Here is a 17,607-nt window from a genome sequence, read left to right on the forward strand (position 1 = left end):
CAGTACTCAACATATTTTAGTAACCACATGATTTGGAGCTAAATACACATCGACAGTCAAGCCACTTTCCACTATCACTCGAATGCTTTAATGTTAATGTTGACTTGTTTTTGCTTATTTCCTCTATTACCTTCCACCACTCACTAATTTGAGGATCGTGTAAGTTGACTGAGTGCATTTTAAAATAGCAAAAAACATTGCACATGCACACTGAGTCGCCATCTTTCTTTGAGTTAGCTTGTTAACTCTACATTCCGTGTTTTGATGACCATCCTGATGCGTTGATTTGATTGTTAAACCTCCTCGGGCTTCATTATCCAGCCGAACCGCTTTAGATTTGAACCACACCACAAATCAGTTACAAGGGCCGCAGTTCGTTCTGTTCAACCACAATGCATCCGTAAAGTACAAATAATAAGTGAAATAAAAATACAATCTTGTAATATATTACTCCCTTTAATGAACAAAGTACTTTTTTTCATAGAAAATCTCTCTTTTTCACAGGAAATAGTCAGAGGAAGAAAAAAGATTGGTATTGTTGTACATGTTTAAGAGCTCTTCCGCACCACAATCACACGTAAAAAAACGTAGGCCGGTTAGTGGGAGTCGGGGGGCCTTTGTTGACGTTTAGTTTCATTAAAGTCGGAGTGTGTGATATACAGAGATTCCCAGATCCACACGCGCACATTCATACATTTATATACATTTCCTTTCTGACATGCATCCTGTACCACTTCTTCACTTATATGTCCTCACGTCTCGATCACCCCGCCCCTCTACTGCCCCGCCGACCCTGTGGTGTCATCGCTGTCGGCTCCCTGAGGGGATCCCGGCGACGATCCCTCGCCCTCGGCGCTGCCGCCTCCTCCTCCTCCTCCCCCCCCTCCCGCGGCCCTCCTCGCCGCCTTCCCCTTCAGCAGGGCGCTGTCGGGGTGCAGCGAGTGGAGGTGCAGCAGCAGCGCGTCCTGAGTCGCCGCCGTGAGGCCGCACTCCTCGCAGACGTACAGCTTGTTGCGCCGCTCCTTGTAGGCGTACTTCTGGGTGACGCTGTGGATCTTCTTCATGTGGGACTCCAGGGAGCAGCGCTGGGTGAAGGCCTTGTCGCAGAGCGTGCACTTGTAGGGCCGGACGCCTGTTTGGAGAACGCGCGCGGGGGGGGGGGGGGGCGGGGGGATACAAAGAGTCACGTTCTGGCATCCGTTGCGTTTGTGTTTGTGTGAGGATGAAAAAAAAGGGAGAGCGCGTAGTCACCTGTGTGCGTGCGGACGTGTCTCTTGAGGTCAAAGGTGTCGTTGAAGCCCTTCCCGCAGAAGCTGCACAGGTGCCTCTTGGTGTCGTTGTGGCACTTGAGATGCCGGTTCAACATGCGCTGGTACGAGAAGGTCTTCTGGCAAACCTGCGACGACGACACAAACGGAAGGTTTGTCAGGTGGATTTTTTTTCTGCCCCGACCAGAAAAGTTCATTCCTCACAAAATGTAAAACTAAAAAGGTGTAATGATCATTTCCAAAGCTGAAATGTTTATTTACAAGTTTACATTATTGCGTCGTGGCGTCACGTCAGCTACAGAAAATAAATATAATCAACCAAGTTAATGGACACAAGTGAGGTGGTAGATGATTAAGAAGGTAATAGGCAGACGTACGTGGCACACGTACGCCCCCGTAGGTCCCTTCATCCCCGTCAGCAAACTCTGGCTTTGACCCGTCGATCTGGTCACCATGGAGACCGCTTCCACGGGTTCAGGTGTGGACGGTAAGGCGACCGGCATCTCAGTGGCATGTGGCATGAGGCCCGGCAGGGAGGGGATGGGGGGGAGAGAGAGGGGAGGAGGGGGAGGAGGAGGAAGAGGAGGGGAGTCGCCCGTGGTTATCTGCGGCGGCGGAGAGAAAATGTTGACGTTACAAAAATGAAGTTGTTGTTTTACGTCACAGAACGTGAGCGGTACCAAAAAAAAAAAAAAAAGCTCAAACGCGCTCACCTTCATTTTGGACCGGACGTACGTGGAGCCGGCCTGCGCCCGCCTCCTGACGTCGGTCCTCCCCCCGGCTGAGGGCGCCGGGCTCCGCGGCCGGCCCAGCACGGTGCTGGACGGCAGCTCGGCGCGCGGCTGCGCCTCGCGGGGCGACCGCGTGGTGAGGCAGAGCGGGGTCATCTCGGCGGGGCTGGCTTCGGCCCCCGTCATCAGGACGGAGGACGGGAAGATGGAGACTGGAAGGGGGCGAGGAGGAGGAGGAGGAGGAGGAGGAGGAGGAGGATGTTATTAGAATAACCTTTGATGTTGTGATCTTTGAAATGTGGAATCGGAAAAAGGTTCAAGCTAAAAGTCCCGTTCACGTCACGTCATGAGAAGCAGGACGTCTTCTGGCTTTTAGGGGAGTTTAGCGCTTTCAGAAAAGAAATAACGACTCACACGAGAAGGAGTTCAAACACATTTCACCTCAGAGACCAGAAGTCACAAGTCGACCACGTTCCAGCACAACAGGTCGGTTAGCCGCCGTTAGCCGCCGTTAGCACTGCGCCGGTATTTTGTTCAAACAAACAAGCTAACCTCATAGTCCACGCATTGAGATAGAAGAGCGTTGTCAGTATAACGGACACGTACGTTCTATAATCGCTAACTGAGGGCATTTTACTACAGTTTTTTCAGTTTTTTCAGCAGCCATTTGGGATTTTCAGCTCGGCCTTGCCGGCGTTCCTTCGGCATTCCATTTAAAACATCCAACTGGAAACTTGGTAAACTAGTTTGGGGAGATTGAGTAACTACTAGCCACTGAAAGCAAAGTCAAGTATTCCCGTTTGACTTGCGTGTGAGTCAACCGGCGTCACCGAAAAACCAAACCGCTGTTCCTTTCATCGCATTCATCATCCTAAAAAAGGTGCTTCTGTGACGACGCGTAACATCCGACCCACTAATGGTCCATGGAAATCTAAACCGAACACACTTTAATTCACTTCAGTTAGTTACCACTTCACAACACTTTGATTCGAAAACGCAGCTTTAAAAACTTCAAATAGACAGAACGGGAGGAGAGAAAGAGAACGAGGCACCGGGAGCAATAAAAGCGGATGAGTTTCTCAATGTGCTGCCGATGTGTGTTTGCACAATCTCTCAATTAGCAAACAAGCAGAGTTAAATATGTGTGTGTGGGTGTGGGTGTGCACATGTTTGGCCTTTTGTTTTGTGCTATTTCCATTGCATGCACTCACATGCCCCCTCACACACACACACACACACACACATTCACCACATCACCATTACAGTTGGACTTGCTCGACCAGACGGTCTTGCAGCACCGGCTACGAGCAAACAATCCACCTCCGCAGCCGCGGACGCATGTCTGCGTGTGTGCGCGAGGACGACATAACAAAGCGCGGCTCAAAGAGAGACGCAGGTCATAGAAACCTCTTGGGTGCCACGGACAGGTGTGTGTGCGTGTGCGTGCGTGTGTGTGTGTGCGCTAGGTGTGGTTCAGCTCGGTGAAGAAGACAACGAATCAGGTGACTGTGCCGGGGCCTCGATCTGATAAAACTCAAATGCAGATGCAAATGAAGCCCCACAGCGAGCTGCACCGATGAGGAGACACAAGCACGGATGTGCAACAGGTAACGGTTCGCTGTGAGGCGGGAAGGAGACGCCACCTTAGAAGGACGACAGGCTGGATTCAGTTTTAAATTAATAGCACTTACTGGCCAAAAGTAGTGACTTATTGCAGTAATCTGTATATTATTCCTAAAATAATGTTCTTATACATAAAAGAAGACACTTTTATGACACTGCTGCTAAAGGTGATTGAAGAATGTCGACAGGTTCCCCGTAGTGATGCAAACGTCCTCAGAAAAGCAATATGCTTTAGTTATTGTGGTCAACACACAACAGGAGCCTTCTGAAAGTCAATGAATAGTGATTAAGCTCATTAATCTGATGCACAAACCCAAACGTCTCAGAGGATGATAAGAAGCTCAAATCAGACTTTCTAAATCTGCAGGATACCGTTCTGCTCCGCGTCGCCCCGTGTCCCGACACCATGCGTCAGAAAGGGCTTTTTCTTCAGAGGAGCAGCATCCAGCCTTATTTGTGCTTTCATTACGGTACAAACTGTTGGACGTGATTTCAGCTCCCGAAGCAGCTTTTTAACCCTTTCTCCATTATTCCTGTGCACTGATTTCTGAGGCGACGGCTGCCGGCTGCACATTTAATCTCATTTTGTGTTGTTTGTTCACTCCCTCCCCCCCTCGTCGACCAAACGAATAAAGTGTGTGTGTGTGTGCGTTTGGTTGGGGGGGGTTTTCACGCCGAGAGAACAAGTCGTGTGGTTCTGAAACGCACTTCTTGGATTTATTTCCATATCCCGTTAACGGCAGCCGGGGGAGAAACACAAAGAGTCAGCAAACGAGATAACTTCATCAAACACAAGGTGTGGGTCGGCCTGTGTGTGTGTGTGTGTGTGTGTGTGTGTGTGTGTGTGTGTGTGTTTGCTGAAGGCGTACTGTCTGCCGCAGCAGGCCGCCTTCAGGGTCCGTTACATTTCCTTCCATCCCGTGAACATTAACCCAGCAGCAGACCCTCGCAGATCCCATGAACAAACGACAACTGATAGACGCGTGTGCTGACCTCGTGAACCGTAGTCTCCACACGTCACGCGAGCAGGTGGACGCCACCCCGGTGTGCGTGAGCCCCGTCCATCATCGACCAGGAACCCAAAATGTACTTTAATAACCATAATTGATGGTGTTCATACTGAAATGATGCATGTATGATCAGGCCCGGGTGGTAGTATGTAAATGGGAAGCATTGTCCTCTTCCGGGGTTTTGGAAATCATTTTCTGTTTGTAATTTTACTAATGCTCTTGTACAGATTTAATAGTTTGTCCCCAGCAGAAGACACTTTCCACTGTGCCTTTAGAAACCTGTGATAAGAGTTTAAACGTCTCATCTCACGCTGTTCTTAAAACACCAGTCAGGCAGGTACGTCGAGTAACGGCACATACCGACTTAAGCGGAGACAGTTGCGCACTAACCGCGTAATTACGCACTGACGCGCAGTTTCGGTTTTATCCTCGGGACATATAACCACGGAAAATGTAATAATTTGATTGAGAAATTAAAAAAAAATGCCGTTTTCTATGAATGATTCTCGTTTTATAAAAAGGACAAAAATGCCTGAACCCAGAGTCAAATTATTTGTCCATTTTCTTCGCATTAAGTGGATCAGTCCCGAGTCACCTGCATTCTCCCACCAGGCTTATTATCGGTTATACGAGGATCATTAGTCCTTTAAAGCCGCCTGTAAATGACGCGCACTTCACTCGGTTCAAATGTTCCGGTTCCAATAGCAGAGAGGACGTAAAAGTCAATGATTGAAAGTTAACGGTGAGGAGATGTCGGGAATGGGAGACAGGGAGGGGGAAGGGGGAGAGAGAGCGAGAGAAAGAGGTTCAGGGTGTAGTCCGTTACTTGTTATCTGATACCAACGTGGTCTTACAATAAAAGCTCTGCCGATGGCAACAATGGAGACTGTTCTCGGGATGGGGGGGGGGGGGGGTGAGGGGGGGGGCGGTTTGCGAGTCATTTAAATGCAAAGTTGGGGCCAAAAGCCGCACGAAGTTCACATTTGACAGTTAACAACATGTCGGAACTTGTTAAGTTTTTTTTTTGTTCTCCAGTTGGGGCACCGAAAGTCCGAAAAACGGTGTTTCCTGAGGTGAGATGTCCCCACGGGAGTTTTATTAAGGCCGAAGAGGACAACTTGGCTGGAAGAACATTCCCAGAAACACTAATAAATGGAACAAACGCGCTGCGCCTTTATGGTGTCTGCGTAAGTCAAGGGGAAGAAAGGCTGCAGGGGGTCGAAGGTCCGTCTGTGAAAAGCAACGGGCCCTTAGGAGCCTCTAGGCCGCAGTTATGAAAAAACACAAACGCGGGCGTCCTCGGCGTCTCTCTGACGCAATGTCCCCTGGGTGACGTTTGAATAAAGAACTCCAGAACTCCTTCACAATCCAGTTTTACACTCAAACAAAACGCACTGTACATCAACGGGACAACTCTAAAACCCTCGACCATCGCTCCCCGCCCGCGGCCCGCGGTGTTTCCCGTTATTCGGTGCCCCCCCCCCGCCCCGGGGGACCGCAGCGGCCCCGTTACAATCACGACCCGCCAACATTCCTGCTCGGATCCGTTACCGGGCGGCAACCGGCACACCCGGTACCCCACTTCTCTCTGGCGGGTCCACGTTTTGAAAATAATGGAAGCTTCAGAAAGGCGTCCCGCGCGCCGGGGACTCACCTGGGACGTAGACGTCGCCTCGCTCGTGATCGGGGACTTCGCTCCAGTTCCGCTTTCCAGGCGAAACATTGGACTTTTTCACCAGAAAGGTCCGCGGCATTCTGGATTAATTGACAAGTCTCTCGGGGGTTTTTGGAGGGGTTTTTTGGTGTCAAAGTCGCCTGAAGCGACGTGAAGTGAACTAAAAGTTACAAAAGCAGGAAACTCCACAGTTGGAAGAAAAACATGGAAGGTGTCGGTCCCCTGTTCTCCTTCCTCCTCACACCTTTTCTCCTCGTTTCGTCAGCTTGATCCGGATTAAATCCTCTTTTTCGTCGCCGGTTCACACCTTTGTCCCCCCCCCCCCCCGGTTCTCCTGGCAGCGCTGACTAAAACGAGAAAAGGCACAGAGACGTGTTTCGCCGGACAGGTGAGTCCGCTCAGGTGTGCAGCCCGGACAGGTAAGGACGGATGTCTCCTTCGGCGCTGAGGAATAACGGGAGTGGGTGAGAGAGCGGGTTGGGGGGGGGAGAAAAACAACGGAAGAGCATATCCTGATCTCTCTCTCTCACACGCACGCACACACACACACACACACACGTCGGAGGTGGGTTAAAAAAAAAACAGCACAGGTACTCATTCGAAAAGCAGGAAACCGGCGCCAGCGCGCATGCGCGAGATAAATAACGGTGACAACAGGGCCGAGGAGAGAGACTGGATCGCGTATACCTGCTGAACCGGTTTACCCTCCCTCCCTCCCTCCCGCCCCTCGCTCTCTGCCTCCCCCCCCCCTCCCCACCTCTTCTCCATTCCGCTGCGAGGTGTGGGGCGCGGTGCGCGCTGCCGGGGAGGAAAGACGGTCCAGGGAGGGGTGAGGGGAGGAAAGACGGTCCAGGGAGGGGTGAGGAGCTGCTGTGCGGGACACTGCATTGACATCCTCTGTGCGGATTCGTTCAACAGTAAAAGAAACGTTCTTGTGCAGGTTTACACCCACACACGCACGTTAGAGGGGGTTTGTGCTGATGTGGTGGTTATTTTGCACCGAAAATGATCTTTGAACTTTAATTATCGTGTCGCTTCAACGCATAGTTTCTCCTTTGAATAACACATTTTCACTCTTATACTATATTTTACCATTCTAATAAATAATGATATTTATAGTTGTTGGTTGCAGCCATATTGTGTTTGTCAACAGCTGATATGCTTGTTGGTTTATCTGCTACTGGTATTATTGTTTCAGCCGTCGTTGATAAGCGGTATCACAGCACTTTGTTCATTTGCAGATAAATGGACAAGCAAGTATGTAAATGATTCATTAAGAGATCAGCGCCCCCCCCCTCCCCCCCTCCACCTCCCGCTGTGTGTGTTTACAACCCCCTCCTGCTTCTCCACTATTCTCTTGTCTTTGTAATTAAGCCAACACACACACACACACTCTCACACACACACACACGCGCGCTTGCATGCAGATCCCTGAACTGATCCCCAGAAGCACCTGAAACCTTAAAATAATAACACAGGGAGACAAAAGTACACATATACTGCTCTTATAAATTATCATTATTTATTACTTTAATGATAACATCTTTCTCAAATATTGATTTTGAAAAATAAAATATGCAGAAAACAGAATGCCACTTCCTAAGAAGTGAAAGCTGAAGTGTCCTCGTCCTGCGTTCTCCTTCCTGGCCAGCAGGGGGCGACTCCTCTGCTCCCATAGACGTCTATGAGGAAATGACTCTACTTCTCTGTAGTGACCAGCAGGGGGCGACTCCTCTGCTCCCATAGACGTCTATGAGGAAATGACTCTACTTCTCTGTAGTGACCAGCAGGGGGCGACTCCTCTGCTCCCATAGACGTCTATGAGGAAATGACTCTACTTCTCTGTAGTGACCAGCAGGGGGCGACTCCTCTGCTCCCATAGACGTCTATGAGGAAATGACTCTACTTCTCTGTAGTGACCAGCAGGGGGCGACTCCTCTGCTCCCATAGACGTCTATGAGGAAATGACTCTACTTCTCTGTAGTGACCAGCAGGGGGCGACTCCTCTGCTCCCATAGACGTCTATGAGGAAATGACTCTACTTCTCTGTAGTGACCAGCAGGGGGCGACTCCTCTGCTCCCATAGACGTCTATGAGGAAATGACTCTACTTCTCTCTTGATTTATTCCCTCAGTAAACATTGTAAACGTGAGTTTATGGTCTCAGTCTCTAGTTTCAAGTCTTCTTCAATTCAGCATGATGTTCATTTAGTGACTGATGGTCCGTTTGGAGTCAAACAGGCCATAAAACAGGGGAGGTTTTAGGGGGGACGCCGATCCACGCTCAGGCCTTCCTGCCTGGTTCAGCATGTTGTTAATTTCACCTGAACAATTCTCCCCGTCAGGTGTTCCGAGATCAATAAAATCACATCAAAGGCTCAAATTTTCATATCAGTCAACTATATTGAAATTGAAGCAGAGGAAGAACAAAGTTGATGCTTATCAAAATAAGAAAAATGCAAAATGAGGAAATATCTCCCATGGGGGCGACGCATGGACTGAACTAAATCAATGTTACGCGTTCAGTCTTTCGAGATTTATATCTGCAAAACGCCAGTGGGAATCACTCGCCCAAGACGGTTTTGTATATTTAAATGCGTCTCTCGTTTGTGTATTCAAAGCCTCTGCTTTGCTCGACTCAACTTTTGAACCTCCTCTCCGCTGAAGGAGTGGTGGCTGCGAATGACCCGACGGCATGCTGTCGGAGTAGTTTGGGCGGACGAGCCGCCTTCCTCCATCGCTCCTTCATCCCTCCTCCTCCCTCCTTTCTGAACACCTTTGCTAACAGTGATTTAGTCACCTTTAACCGCCTTCCTCGTCCTCACGCCACACATCACATCGGACGCGTGCACTGCTTCCTTGTGAGCGAGGGGGAAAGGCCTCAAACGTCGATGTGTGACTTTCGTTTCCTCCCTGAGTCAGCACGCAGAGGTTTGAGTTAAAAGGGAGATAGAGATGCAGAGAGAGAGAGAGAGACGAGCTCCGGTTCAACCTGATGGACGACTTTGTCTCATCCATCTACTGATATTCATCTTGTCGCTCTCCCTCACAACGTGAGGCCACGTTAAAGGAACAAAAAGATGGAGATGCAGATGCTGGCGCCCCGTCACCTCGTCTTTGCTGATGGAAGTTCTTGGTCTATTTCGAGTTCCAGCGGTCGAGGAAGGAGGGATGTGGGGGTCAGCGCTCTGATCTAAACAACAGCACCAAACACACAATACAGCAGAGACACACACAGTTTAGATCAGAGCTTTAAATGTATGTTTTAAAAATGAATATAATAATTGTATAATATACAATTCTGTTTGGAGTGGTGAAGAGTAGAGTTTCTTTTTCTATGAACATTTTGACCTTCTTCAGTTTCATTTCTCCAATCAGCCGGGACACTTTATTTATGGTCTGTGATTGTGTGTGTGTGTGTGTGTGTGTGTGTGTTTGTATAAATATGCACATTTATTTCTAGTAAAGGATGTTTAAAAATAAATAAAAAAATTACAAAATAGTATTTATTAATGTTATCAAATTTATTCACAAATATCATCAATATTGAGCGATAAAAAATGTAAAAATGTGCACTTGATGTTGAAAAATGACCACGTTCGTGAGTAACAAAAGAAGAAGATCTTTTCAGTTTCAAAGTTTCGATCAGCAGGTTCAGCTGCATTTCTAAATATGTTTAAATCCTCCCCTTTAAAGGTATTATCCCGTACACCTGTGGAAGAATCACTCTCGCTTGAAGGCTTATGAAAACATTCCATCACTTTGTTTTTGACACGTCCGATACACACCCGCGTCTCCTTTAGTTCAAACAGGTTTATTATTTAACGTTTGAAAATAACACCAGAAAAACAAGAACGTGTATTCCAATCCCCATAATTGTCTTTTACAACAATGCAGCATAGTTCTTAACACATTAGTATTACCATTAGTACTTGTAGTAGTAGTATTGTTATTTTTGTTATTACCATGATTATTTCTATATAATATTAAGAATACAATTCATAGGTAGTGCACTAAACAAATAGATTGCATTCTATTTCTATTTAATTGTTTTCAAAATAATAAGATGATATACCAAACAAACCAAAATATTGGTAAAATACGTATTTTTCATATGGCCCGAAGTTGGCTGGGATAGACTCCAGCCCCCCCGCGACCCTGCGTGCAGGATAAGCGGTGTGAAGATGGATGGATGGATGGTGTATTTTCATTATTAAAACTATAATAATAAACCTGCATTGACTTGTCCTCGGTGAATTCGACAGTAGATGGCGCTAGTGAGCTCCAAAGCAGCGACCGCAATCAGGAAGTAGTGCAGAAGAAGTAAGTCGGTGTTACGGTTTATTAAGCGACCCTGTTAAACCGAAGACGTTTGGCCAAATGCGTTACGACAGCTGGTGAAAATAAATGATGAATTAATGATTGTTTCCTGTGAGTCTATTTATTTGAGGGTTTTTCAGGGACGTTTAATTATATATTAATTATATATAAGTATTGTAGCATAACATTACGTTTTTTTTCTAAAATCACAAACGATTTGAGTTCGTGTTTTTGTTACATTTTATTATTCTACAATACATATGTTACCCAATGACGAGTAAGTCTATTAAAATATTAGATTATTTAACTTTTCCCTTAAATAAAATAGTTGGGCATTCACGAAAACAGCCACGTGATCTCAACTGCGGCCGCAGCTGCGACGACGGACCGGCGGGCGCGTGCGACTGACGTTCGCCATTTAACACGGTCGCTCGGAAAACCGAAACACCGGAAGTGCTCCCTGCGGCTCCTCTTGTTTATATGAAGGCGACCGCTGCTCCCGTCGCAGTCCGACGTGAGCGTCCACCGGCTCGTCCGCCGCCTCCCTCACCGACCGACAGGTCCTCTACGCGTGCGCGGCTTTACTCCACGTCACTCCGAACGGCCGCTCGAGTCGCGCTCGTCCATGGCTACCAGGAAGAGACCCGGCGAGAACGGCCGGCGGGACGGAACTCCATCCAAACACAAGCCCCCCAGGGCGGACGGACCCGGTCACGTGGCCGCCTTGATCCTGGCGCGCGGGGGGAGCAAAGGGATCCCCCTGAAAAACATCAAGATGCTAGCGGGGGTGCCGCTCCTCGGGTGGGTGCTGAGGGCCGCGGTGGACTCCAAGAAGTTCTCGAGGTAGGAACGACGCAGCGAGGGAGCGAAATGAAGCGTCACCCTCAGAGGGAACATCTCGACTTTGTGTAACTCATTGATCCGTTGCTGTGTGATCGTTGTCAGATTGCGTAGAGGAATATTATTTATTTAATTTTGGGTTATAATCATAAACCGTCAATATTGAAATGTTCATTGGACTCAGACTTTAATTTACATTTATCAAATATAAAAAGGTAAAATATTCTTTTTTTTTTTTTTTTTTGAAAAAATATTCCAGATGACAAGAAACTCAAAACTGCAAACTGTGACTTCATACATCAAAAATATTATTGATGCCACACATTTGACTTCCCCCAGTGTTTGGGTTTCCACTGACCACGACGAGATCGAGAAGGTGGCGAGGGCCTGGGGGGCCCAGGTGCACCGCAGGAGTCCCGAGGTGTCCAAGGACTCCTCCTCGTCCCTGGACACCATCCAAGAGTTTTGCAGGCTCAACCCAGGTGTGTGTCCTCCATCACCAGGATGTGCGTCCTCCTTCCACCAGGATGTGCGCGCGCAACTGGTCCATCAGCGGCGCCACGCCCCCCCACGACGCCGCTAGTGCTACATACTGTCTGACGCGCTCTCGCTCAGGTTTCCTCCCCCCAGCGTTTTCCTTTTGTTGGACGAGTTTTTCCTGTGCCGCTGGTTTATTTTTGGACTACGCAAAATGAGCTGCAAGGACGGCGCACGTGAACCTGTCGTCGTCTTTTTTTTTTTCTTTCTTTCACAGAAGTAGACTTTGTGTGCCACATCCAGGCCACGTCACCGTGTCTCCACCCGTTCCACCTGACGGAGGCCCTGGAGATGATCACGGAGCAGGGCTACGATTCGGTCTTCGCCGTGGTCCGCAGACACCATTTCCGCTGGCAGGAGGTCAATAAAGCATGTGAGCTCCCTTCACCAGCCGCCACGGTACACGCGCACGTCTGGGCCACGGGTTCTACGGGTGAAACTCTGAACGTTCCGCGCTGCCTTCCCCCTCTAGCCGGCGAGCTCACCAGGCCGCTCAATCTGGACCCGCTCAACCGCCCCCGCCGCCAGGACTGGGACGGCGAGCTGTGTGAGAACGGCTCCTTCTACTTCAGCACGAGGCACTGCATAATGAACGAGGGGCTCCTGCAGGTGAAGTGGGCGCGCGGCGCCGTTAGCGCCGTTAGCCGTGAGAGGCAAACAAAAAAAAGGCACCTTCTTCCACGACTGTGAATGAAAGAAGTGACTTTCCTCCTTTTTCGATTTCACGGCTTCGTGTCTCCAGGGCGGGAAGGTGGCGTACTACGAGATGAAGGCTGAGTACAGCGTGGACATCGACGTGGACATCGACTGGCCCGTGGCCGAGCAGAGGGTTCTCCGGTGAGAAGCACCTTTCTATATCCCGAGGCTGACTTGCCCGTTCCTGAGCCCCCCGGCTCTCCAGATCCAACCTGTGCCTCCTTTTCCTAAGCTACGGCTACTTCGGCGAGGCCAACCCGGAGGTGGTGCGCCTGATGTTCTGCAACGTCTCCGGGTGTTTGACGGAAGGCAGGATCTACCTGTCCAAGTCCGGAGAGCAGATGGTGTCCGTTAACACCAGAGACACGGCGGGCATCCGCATGCTGCAGAGGGAGAACACCGAGGTCGGGCCTGATGACGAGCCGCTCATCTGCTGCTGCTGCTGCTGCTGCTGCTGCTGCTGCTGCTAACACCTTCTGCCTGGGCTCCACCAGGTGGTGCTGCTGACCTCCGCGCTGGACTCCGTGGGCCGGCCCCTGGCCGACAGGGTGGCCGAGGTGACGGGCTGCCAGGTGGTGGAGGTGGGCGCGGAGCCCTTGAAGGAACTGAAGCCGATGGTGGAGGAGAAGAAGCTCGGCTGGAAGGACGTGGCGTTCATGGGTAAAAGGCCTCCGCCGTAGCGGCGTTAAAGCAGCTCATCCACAGCAGATTCGCGCCCGACCGTTGAGGTCATTGTCGGTAAAGGAAAGCGGATCTTTTACACAAGATTTGTTTCGTTTATTTATCATTTATCTCCTCCTCAGGTTGCGACATGCCGGACGTCGGCTGCCTGAACCTGGCGGGTTTGAGCGCGGTGCCCCACGACGCCCCGTCGGTCGCCATCAACGCCGCCAAGTACATCTGCCGCAGCGGCGGGGGAGCGGGAGCCGTGAGGGAGTTCGCTGAGCACATCCTGCTGCAGAAGGAAAAAGCAAAGGCGCGGCGGAGGAGCACCGACAGCGTTTGATTCAACTACGAATACTAATCCTAAAAGTGGTGATGCTGATGATGATTATGGTGCCGGTGAGAATGAATCAAGCGTGCAGTGTTGTCTGAGGTTCTACTCGTGAGCTTCGAGTTAGTTAAATTTATTTAGCAGGTTAAATGTCAGGACTGGCTAAAAAAGTGAGATTATGAGTGTTGATGAAAAAGAAGGATTTTTAGTCATACTGTCAATATGGGTTTACGATATTTATCAAACATTGTTCTTGTAATTCAAGTTTTCAAAGGTGCCATTTAAAAAAAAATGTAATTCTACCAAATAATTGTAATAAATATTTGATGATCCGATGTTGAGAAACGCTGTGTTTTTGATGCTGTCTTCACGTTGGTTAAAGATTTTGCAAATCTAGTTGACTGTTGGATATTAAACCTTTTATTTCTAATCCATAAATTACTGAACGTGTTTCCTTACAGATCCTATCTGTAAATTCCTACATTCATCGACCAATTCATTGAGATGCACTATATGTATAAATATATATATATATGGAAACAATGAACACAGCCCCTGCAATATTAATATGATTGTTTATACATGATCAGCAAATCAACAAATGAATACAAACATCTCTCTTGTATTTAGAAACGATTCACAGTCGGACAACAAGAGAATGTTTTCAGAAGCCAAAAAGCGTATTTAAAAAGATGACTGTTTTAAAGTGCAACGAATGCAAAGAAAGAAGAGGAATCGCCGAGCTCGGCGTGTGGTTCTGTCACGCCGTCATGTCACCGGCGTGATGGTCAGCGGCCCTTCGTTCTTCCTGGACTTGTTGGTGCAGGGGCTGAAGAACGGGTGGATGCACTCGCTGAAGGTGTCGTTGAAAGTGTAGATGTGAGTTTTAGCATCGACGTTGTAGAAAGACACCTGCGGAGCCAAAGAGGACACGCTGCGCTCACTCACTTGGTCACAGATTAAAAAAAAAACACAAGCCTACGTCACGTGCGTTGCCCACAATGCACCTGTCCATTCTCAAAGTCCACAAATATCCCGATCCTGTGCGGCCGCTGGGTCAGAGGCACATCTGCCGAGGGTTCGCTGCGAAAGGCGTACTTCTTCCTGCGGGTGGTCGACCACCGGGAGAGGAAAGGACACGTTAAACTGGGAAGGGGGCCTCGGGGAGAGGGGGGTTGTGGGTAATCGATGGGCCGCGCTCACTTGTCTCTCAGGCTGAGGAACCAGTACCCGTTGCTCGGCGTGACGTTGATCTTCCCCTTCCTGTTCATCGATTGTCTGGCTACTCCGAGGTCCCAGTCGGTCTTCCCGCCCACATCCACCTGATCACACACACACACACGTGTAATTAACACGGAACACAGACATGTCTTTTGTCTACCTGGCGTCCTTCTGTCCTCTTTTAAAACATCCGAAATACACATTTAACATCTTCCCCAAAAGCTCGCATTAATTAGCACCTGGTTTGCATCTAATTACAAAAGAAAATCCCCTGGGTAAAAGTCAGTGATCATTTCCTCCCTTTAATCCACATCATCTCTTCCTCTCTGAGCCAAATGATGCTCTCACCTCCCAGTAGTGTCTCCCGGAGGAGATGGCCTCCCTCCCAATGACGCAGACGACCCTGTCGAACCTCTCCGGGTTGTCCGGAAGCATCTGGTGTCGATCTCCGCACCTCACCTGCAGAGGCACAGGAAGCTGATCAATGCCGCGCTTCCCGGACGTTGAAAACACAAAAAAAGTCTTGACTCGACGGGCGGCTCACACTCTTCATGTCCTCTGACAGGATCAGTTTGGGGTGAGCGGTGTTGACGTCCAGCGTCACGTCCACTGTGTCCCGAGAAGGAAGGAGAAAAACAGTGAATAAACGTCGTCAGTGATCGCGCGTCCGAGATGTGTGCACGAATCGGCGCTTGGTACCTGCGTACTCCTGAACCCTCCTCATCCCTGCAGAGAAACACGATTGAATGGGGTTTATACCACAAAACAACAATGCATGCTGTGCACGGTTAACCGGCAGGGTGGATGAGGTGCTGTGTGTGTGTTTACACTCACTGGGCTCACTCCGGAGCGGACTGGGCGCCCGCGGCGAGGCAGGGAAACCTGGAAAGGAGCAACCAAGCAAGGAGCTGCACTTAATGATCGAGCTGCGCTTCATCTTTGGAAAGAGGCCTCGCGTTTTGTTTTTTCCATCCCACCTGTTTCTGCGATGGTCAACAGGTCCTCCTGGAACCTCTCCAGCAGGGCAGCCAGCGACCTGTAGATGCTCCCCGTTCCCAGGTCGGAGTTCACCGACACCCTGGACCAGTCTTTGGCGGGCGGACGACCGGAGAGGGTGGGGAACGTCTGGCAAGAAGGTGGGAAGCAGATGTGTCTCTGTTTGAGCGTTCGAAACGACCCGCGCGGGTCGGCTGTCTTGTCGTGGCCTCGTCAGGTCCTCACCCACCTTCACGCAGTGCAGGTGGTCGTCCGATTGGGCGAGCTCGGCGAGGGTGCTTTCCCTGCACCGCAGCTCTTCCACCTCCAGCTCCAGCTGTCGCACCATGGCGTCGGCCTGTAGCGCGGCCGCCCTTCGGCTGATGTCCGTCACCTCCGCCAGCTCGGCCTGGGAGTGCTGCATGGCGGACGCCAGCTGGGAGAAGAGGCCGACGCCGCCCGCCAGTTCTCGCTCCGCCGCCGCCTGAGGAGGGAAACGCCTTTTGTTACCGGGAAAGGTACCGCAGCACCGTCCAGACGCTGGACCAGATTTATTTGAGTATCAGAGAACACATACAGATCCGATTACGTGTTAAAATAAGACAGATTTTTTAGATTTGCTTTGCTGTAATTGTTCGAATAACCATAAATTACTTTTGTGTAAAACCAAAAACATCTAATTACCACAAAACTAAATTAGGATGAAGCCGGATATGTAAATGCAGGTGTCGGTGTCGACGAGCCGATGAAGCAGGAATTACAGGTTTTGCTGCACAGCAGGTTTGTGTGTTTGTGTGTGTTGTTTTACCTCCATTTCAGTCGCTGACCGCTTGACTTCTTCTATCTTGCCGTTCTCCATCTGATCATCTCCTGCACCTCCTGCTCCGACACGCTCAGCTTCTCCTGGATGCACACAAATACAAAAAACGCACACACGGGCTCAGGTGCTGAAGGGCAAGGTCGGGTCGTAACGACAGAAAATGACCACAAAGAAAACACTGAAGCCTTGAACAGACTGTCGACTGGCTGTTGATCATGTTTTTAGAGCAAAACCCCAAAATAGAGATTTATTTTTTCCCCACCTTGGTTTCCATCCACTCGTCTTTGAGAGGCACTGTGTCGTGATCCTCGTGGTCCAGGGTCTCACATTCAGGGCAGACACATAATCGATCCGTCCGACAGTAGATCTGGAATCGGGGGGGGGGGGGGGGGGGGTGGTGGCAGCATCAAGCCCCGAATGTCTCACGGAAGCATCTTTCCCACCACGCAGATGAAAGTACCGTACCATTATTCCTCTGTGGTGGATCTCACAGACGGGGAGCCTCGAGGCGGATGCCGCCCCGGACACGGTGAACCTCCTCCGGCCTCCGGTTTGGCAGTGAGGGGGCGAGGGGGGAAGCGCGGAGGGGCCGGACCCGGCAGCCACCGAGCCCTGGTCTGGTACCGAAGACGCCAGCGAGGTAGTGGCCGTCACCGTCGGCATGGGCTCACCTTCCCGAGACAGAAGACACACACATTTGACTTAATATTCGACCCACAAAACTGCGACTGCGGGACGGACGGACTGAGGTTTGATGTGTCAGAGCTCAGATAATCATGGAGTTAGTGTTGACCCCGTCTTACGTGGAGTCCCACAGGGTATCGGCGCCGACGGTTGGTGAACCGCCCGAGGCAGCTTCTTCCTCAACTCATCAAGGAAATTAGCTCGTGTGCCTCCT

At 49.9% G+C, this 17,607-nt stretch overlaps 3 protein-coding genes across 4 annotated transcripts in view; 1 reads left to right on the forward strand and 2 right to left on the reverse strand.

Moving 5' to 3' along the window:
* Positions 1-437: 437 nt before the first annotated feature.
* On the reverse strand, positions 438-6,946 carry ovol1a (ovo-like zinc finger 1a). Its single transcript, XM_040183191.2, has 5 exons — positions 6,287-6,946; positions 1,982-2,211; positions 1,646-1,873; positions 1,252-1,396; positions 438-1,132 (listed from the first exon to the last, which is right to left on the reverse strand). The coding sequence occupies exons 1-5, from the start codon at positions 6,384-6,386 to the stop codon at positions 777-779; spliced, it is 1,059 nt and encodes a 352-aa protein (XP_040039125.2). The 5' UTR covers positions 6,387-6,946; the 3' UTR covers positions 438-776.
* Positions 6,947-10,990: 4,044 nt separating this feature from the next.
* Positions 10,991-14,031, forward strand: cmasa (cytidine monophosphate N-acetylneuraminic acid synthetase a). 2 transcript variants are annotated; one of them, XM_040183189.2, is made up of 8 exons: positions 10,991-11,469; positions 11,806-11,948; positions 12,221-12,376; positions 12,476-12,612; positions 12,746-12,840; positions 12,932-13,103; positions 13,194-13,359; positions 13,503-14,031. In XM_040183189.2, exons 1-8 carry the CDS (start codon positions 11,252-11,254, stop codon positions 13,703-13,705), a joined length of 1,290 nt encoding a protein of 429 aa, XP_040039123.2. In that variant the 5' UTR covers positions 10,991-11,251; the 3' UTR covers positions 13,706-14,031. The 2 variants fall into 2 exon arrangements, with proteins under 2 accessions (XP_040039123.2, XP_040039124.2); XM_040183190.2 differs by having other exon boundaries at positions 10,997-11,469; positions 13,194-13,427.
* A 220-nt stretch (positions 14,032-14,251) lies between these two features.
* LOC120823095 (E3 ubiquitin-protein ligase TRIM39) overlaps positions 14,252-17,607 on the reverse strand; it is a 4,403-nt gene continuing 1,047 nt past the window's right edge. Inside the window, 14 exon segments of the mRNA XM_078107440.1 lie at positions 14,252-14,605; positions 14,701-14,797; positions 14,897-15,015; positions 15,263-15,373; positions 15,459-15,523; positions 15,614-15,640; positions 15,749-15,796; positions 15,892-16,039; positions 16,140-16,373; positions 16,698-16,741; positions 16,744-16,792; positions 16,972-17,076; positions 17,175-17,380; positions 17,513-17,605. Coding sequence (XP_077963566.1) covers positions 14,462-14,605; positions 14,701-14,797; positions 14,897-15,015; positions 15,263-15,373; positions 15,459-15,523; positions 15,614-15,640; positions 15,749-15,796; positions 15,892-16,039; positions 16,140-16,373; positions 16,698-16,741; positions 16,744-16,792; positions 16,972-17,076; positions 17,175-17,380; positions 17,513-17,605 — 1,490 coding nt within the window. The 3' untranslated portion in view covers positions 14,252-14,461.

This window comes from Gasterosteus aculeatus, chromosome 7, assembly GCF_964276395.1.
Source record: "Gasterosteus aculeatus chromosome 7, fGasAcu3.hap1.1, whole genome shotgun sequence".
NCBI classification, from domain to species: Eukaryota; Metazoa; Chordata; class Actinopteri; order Perciformes; family Gasterosteidae; genus Gasterosteus; species Gasterosteus aculeatus.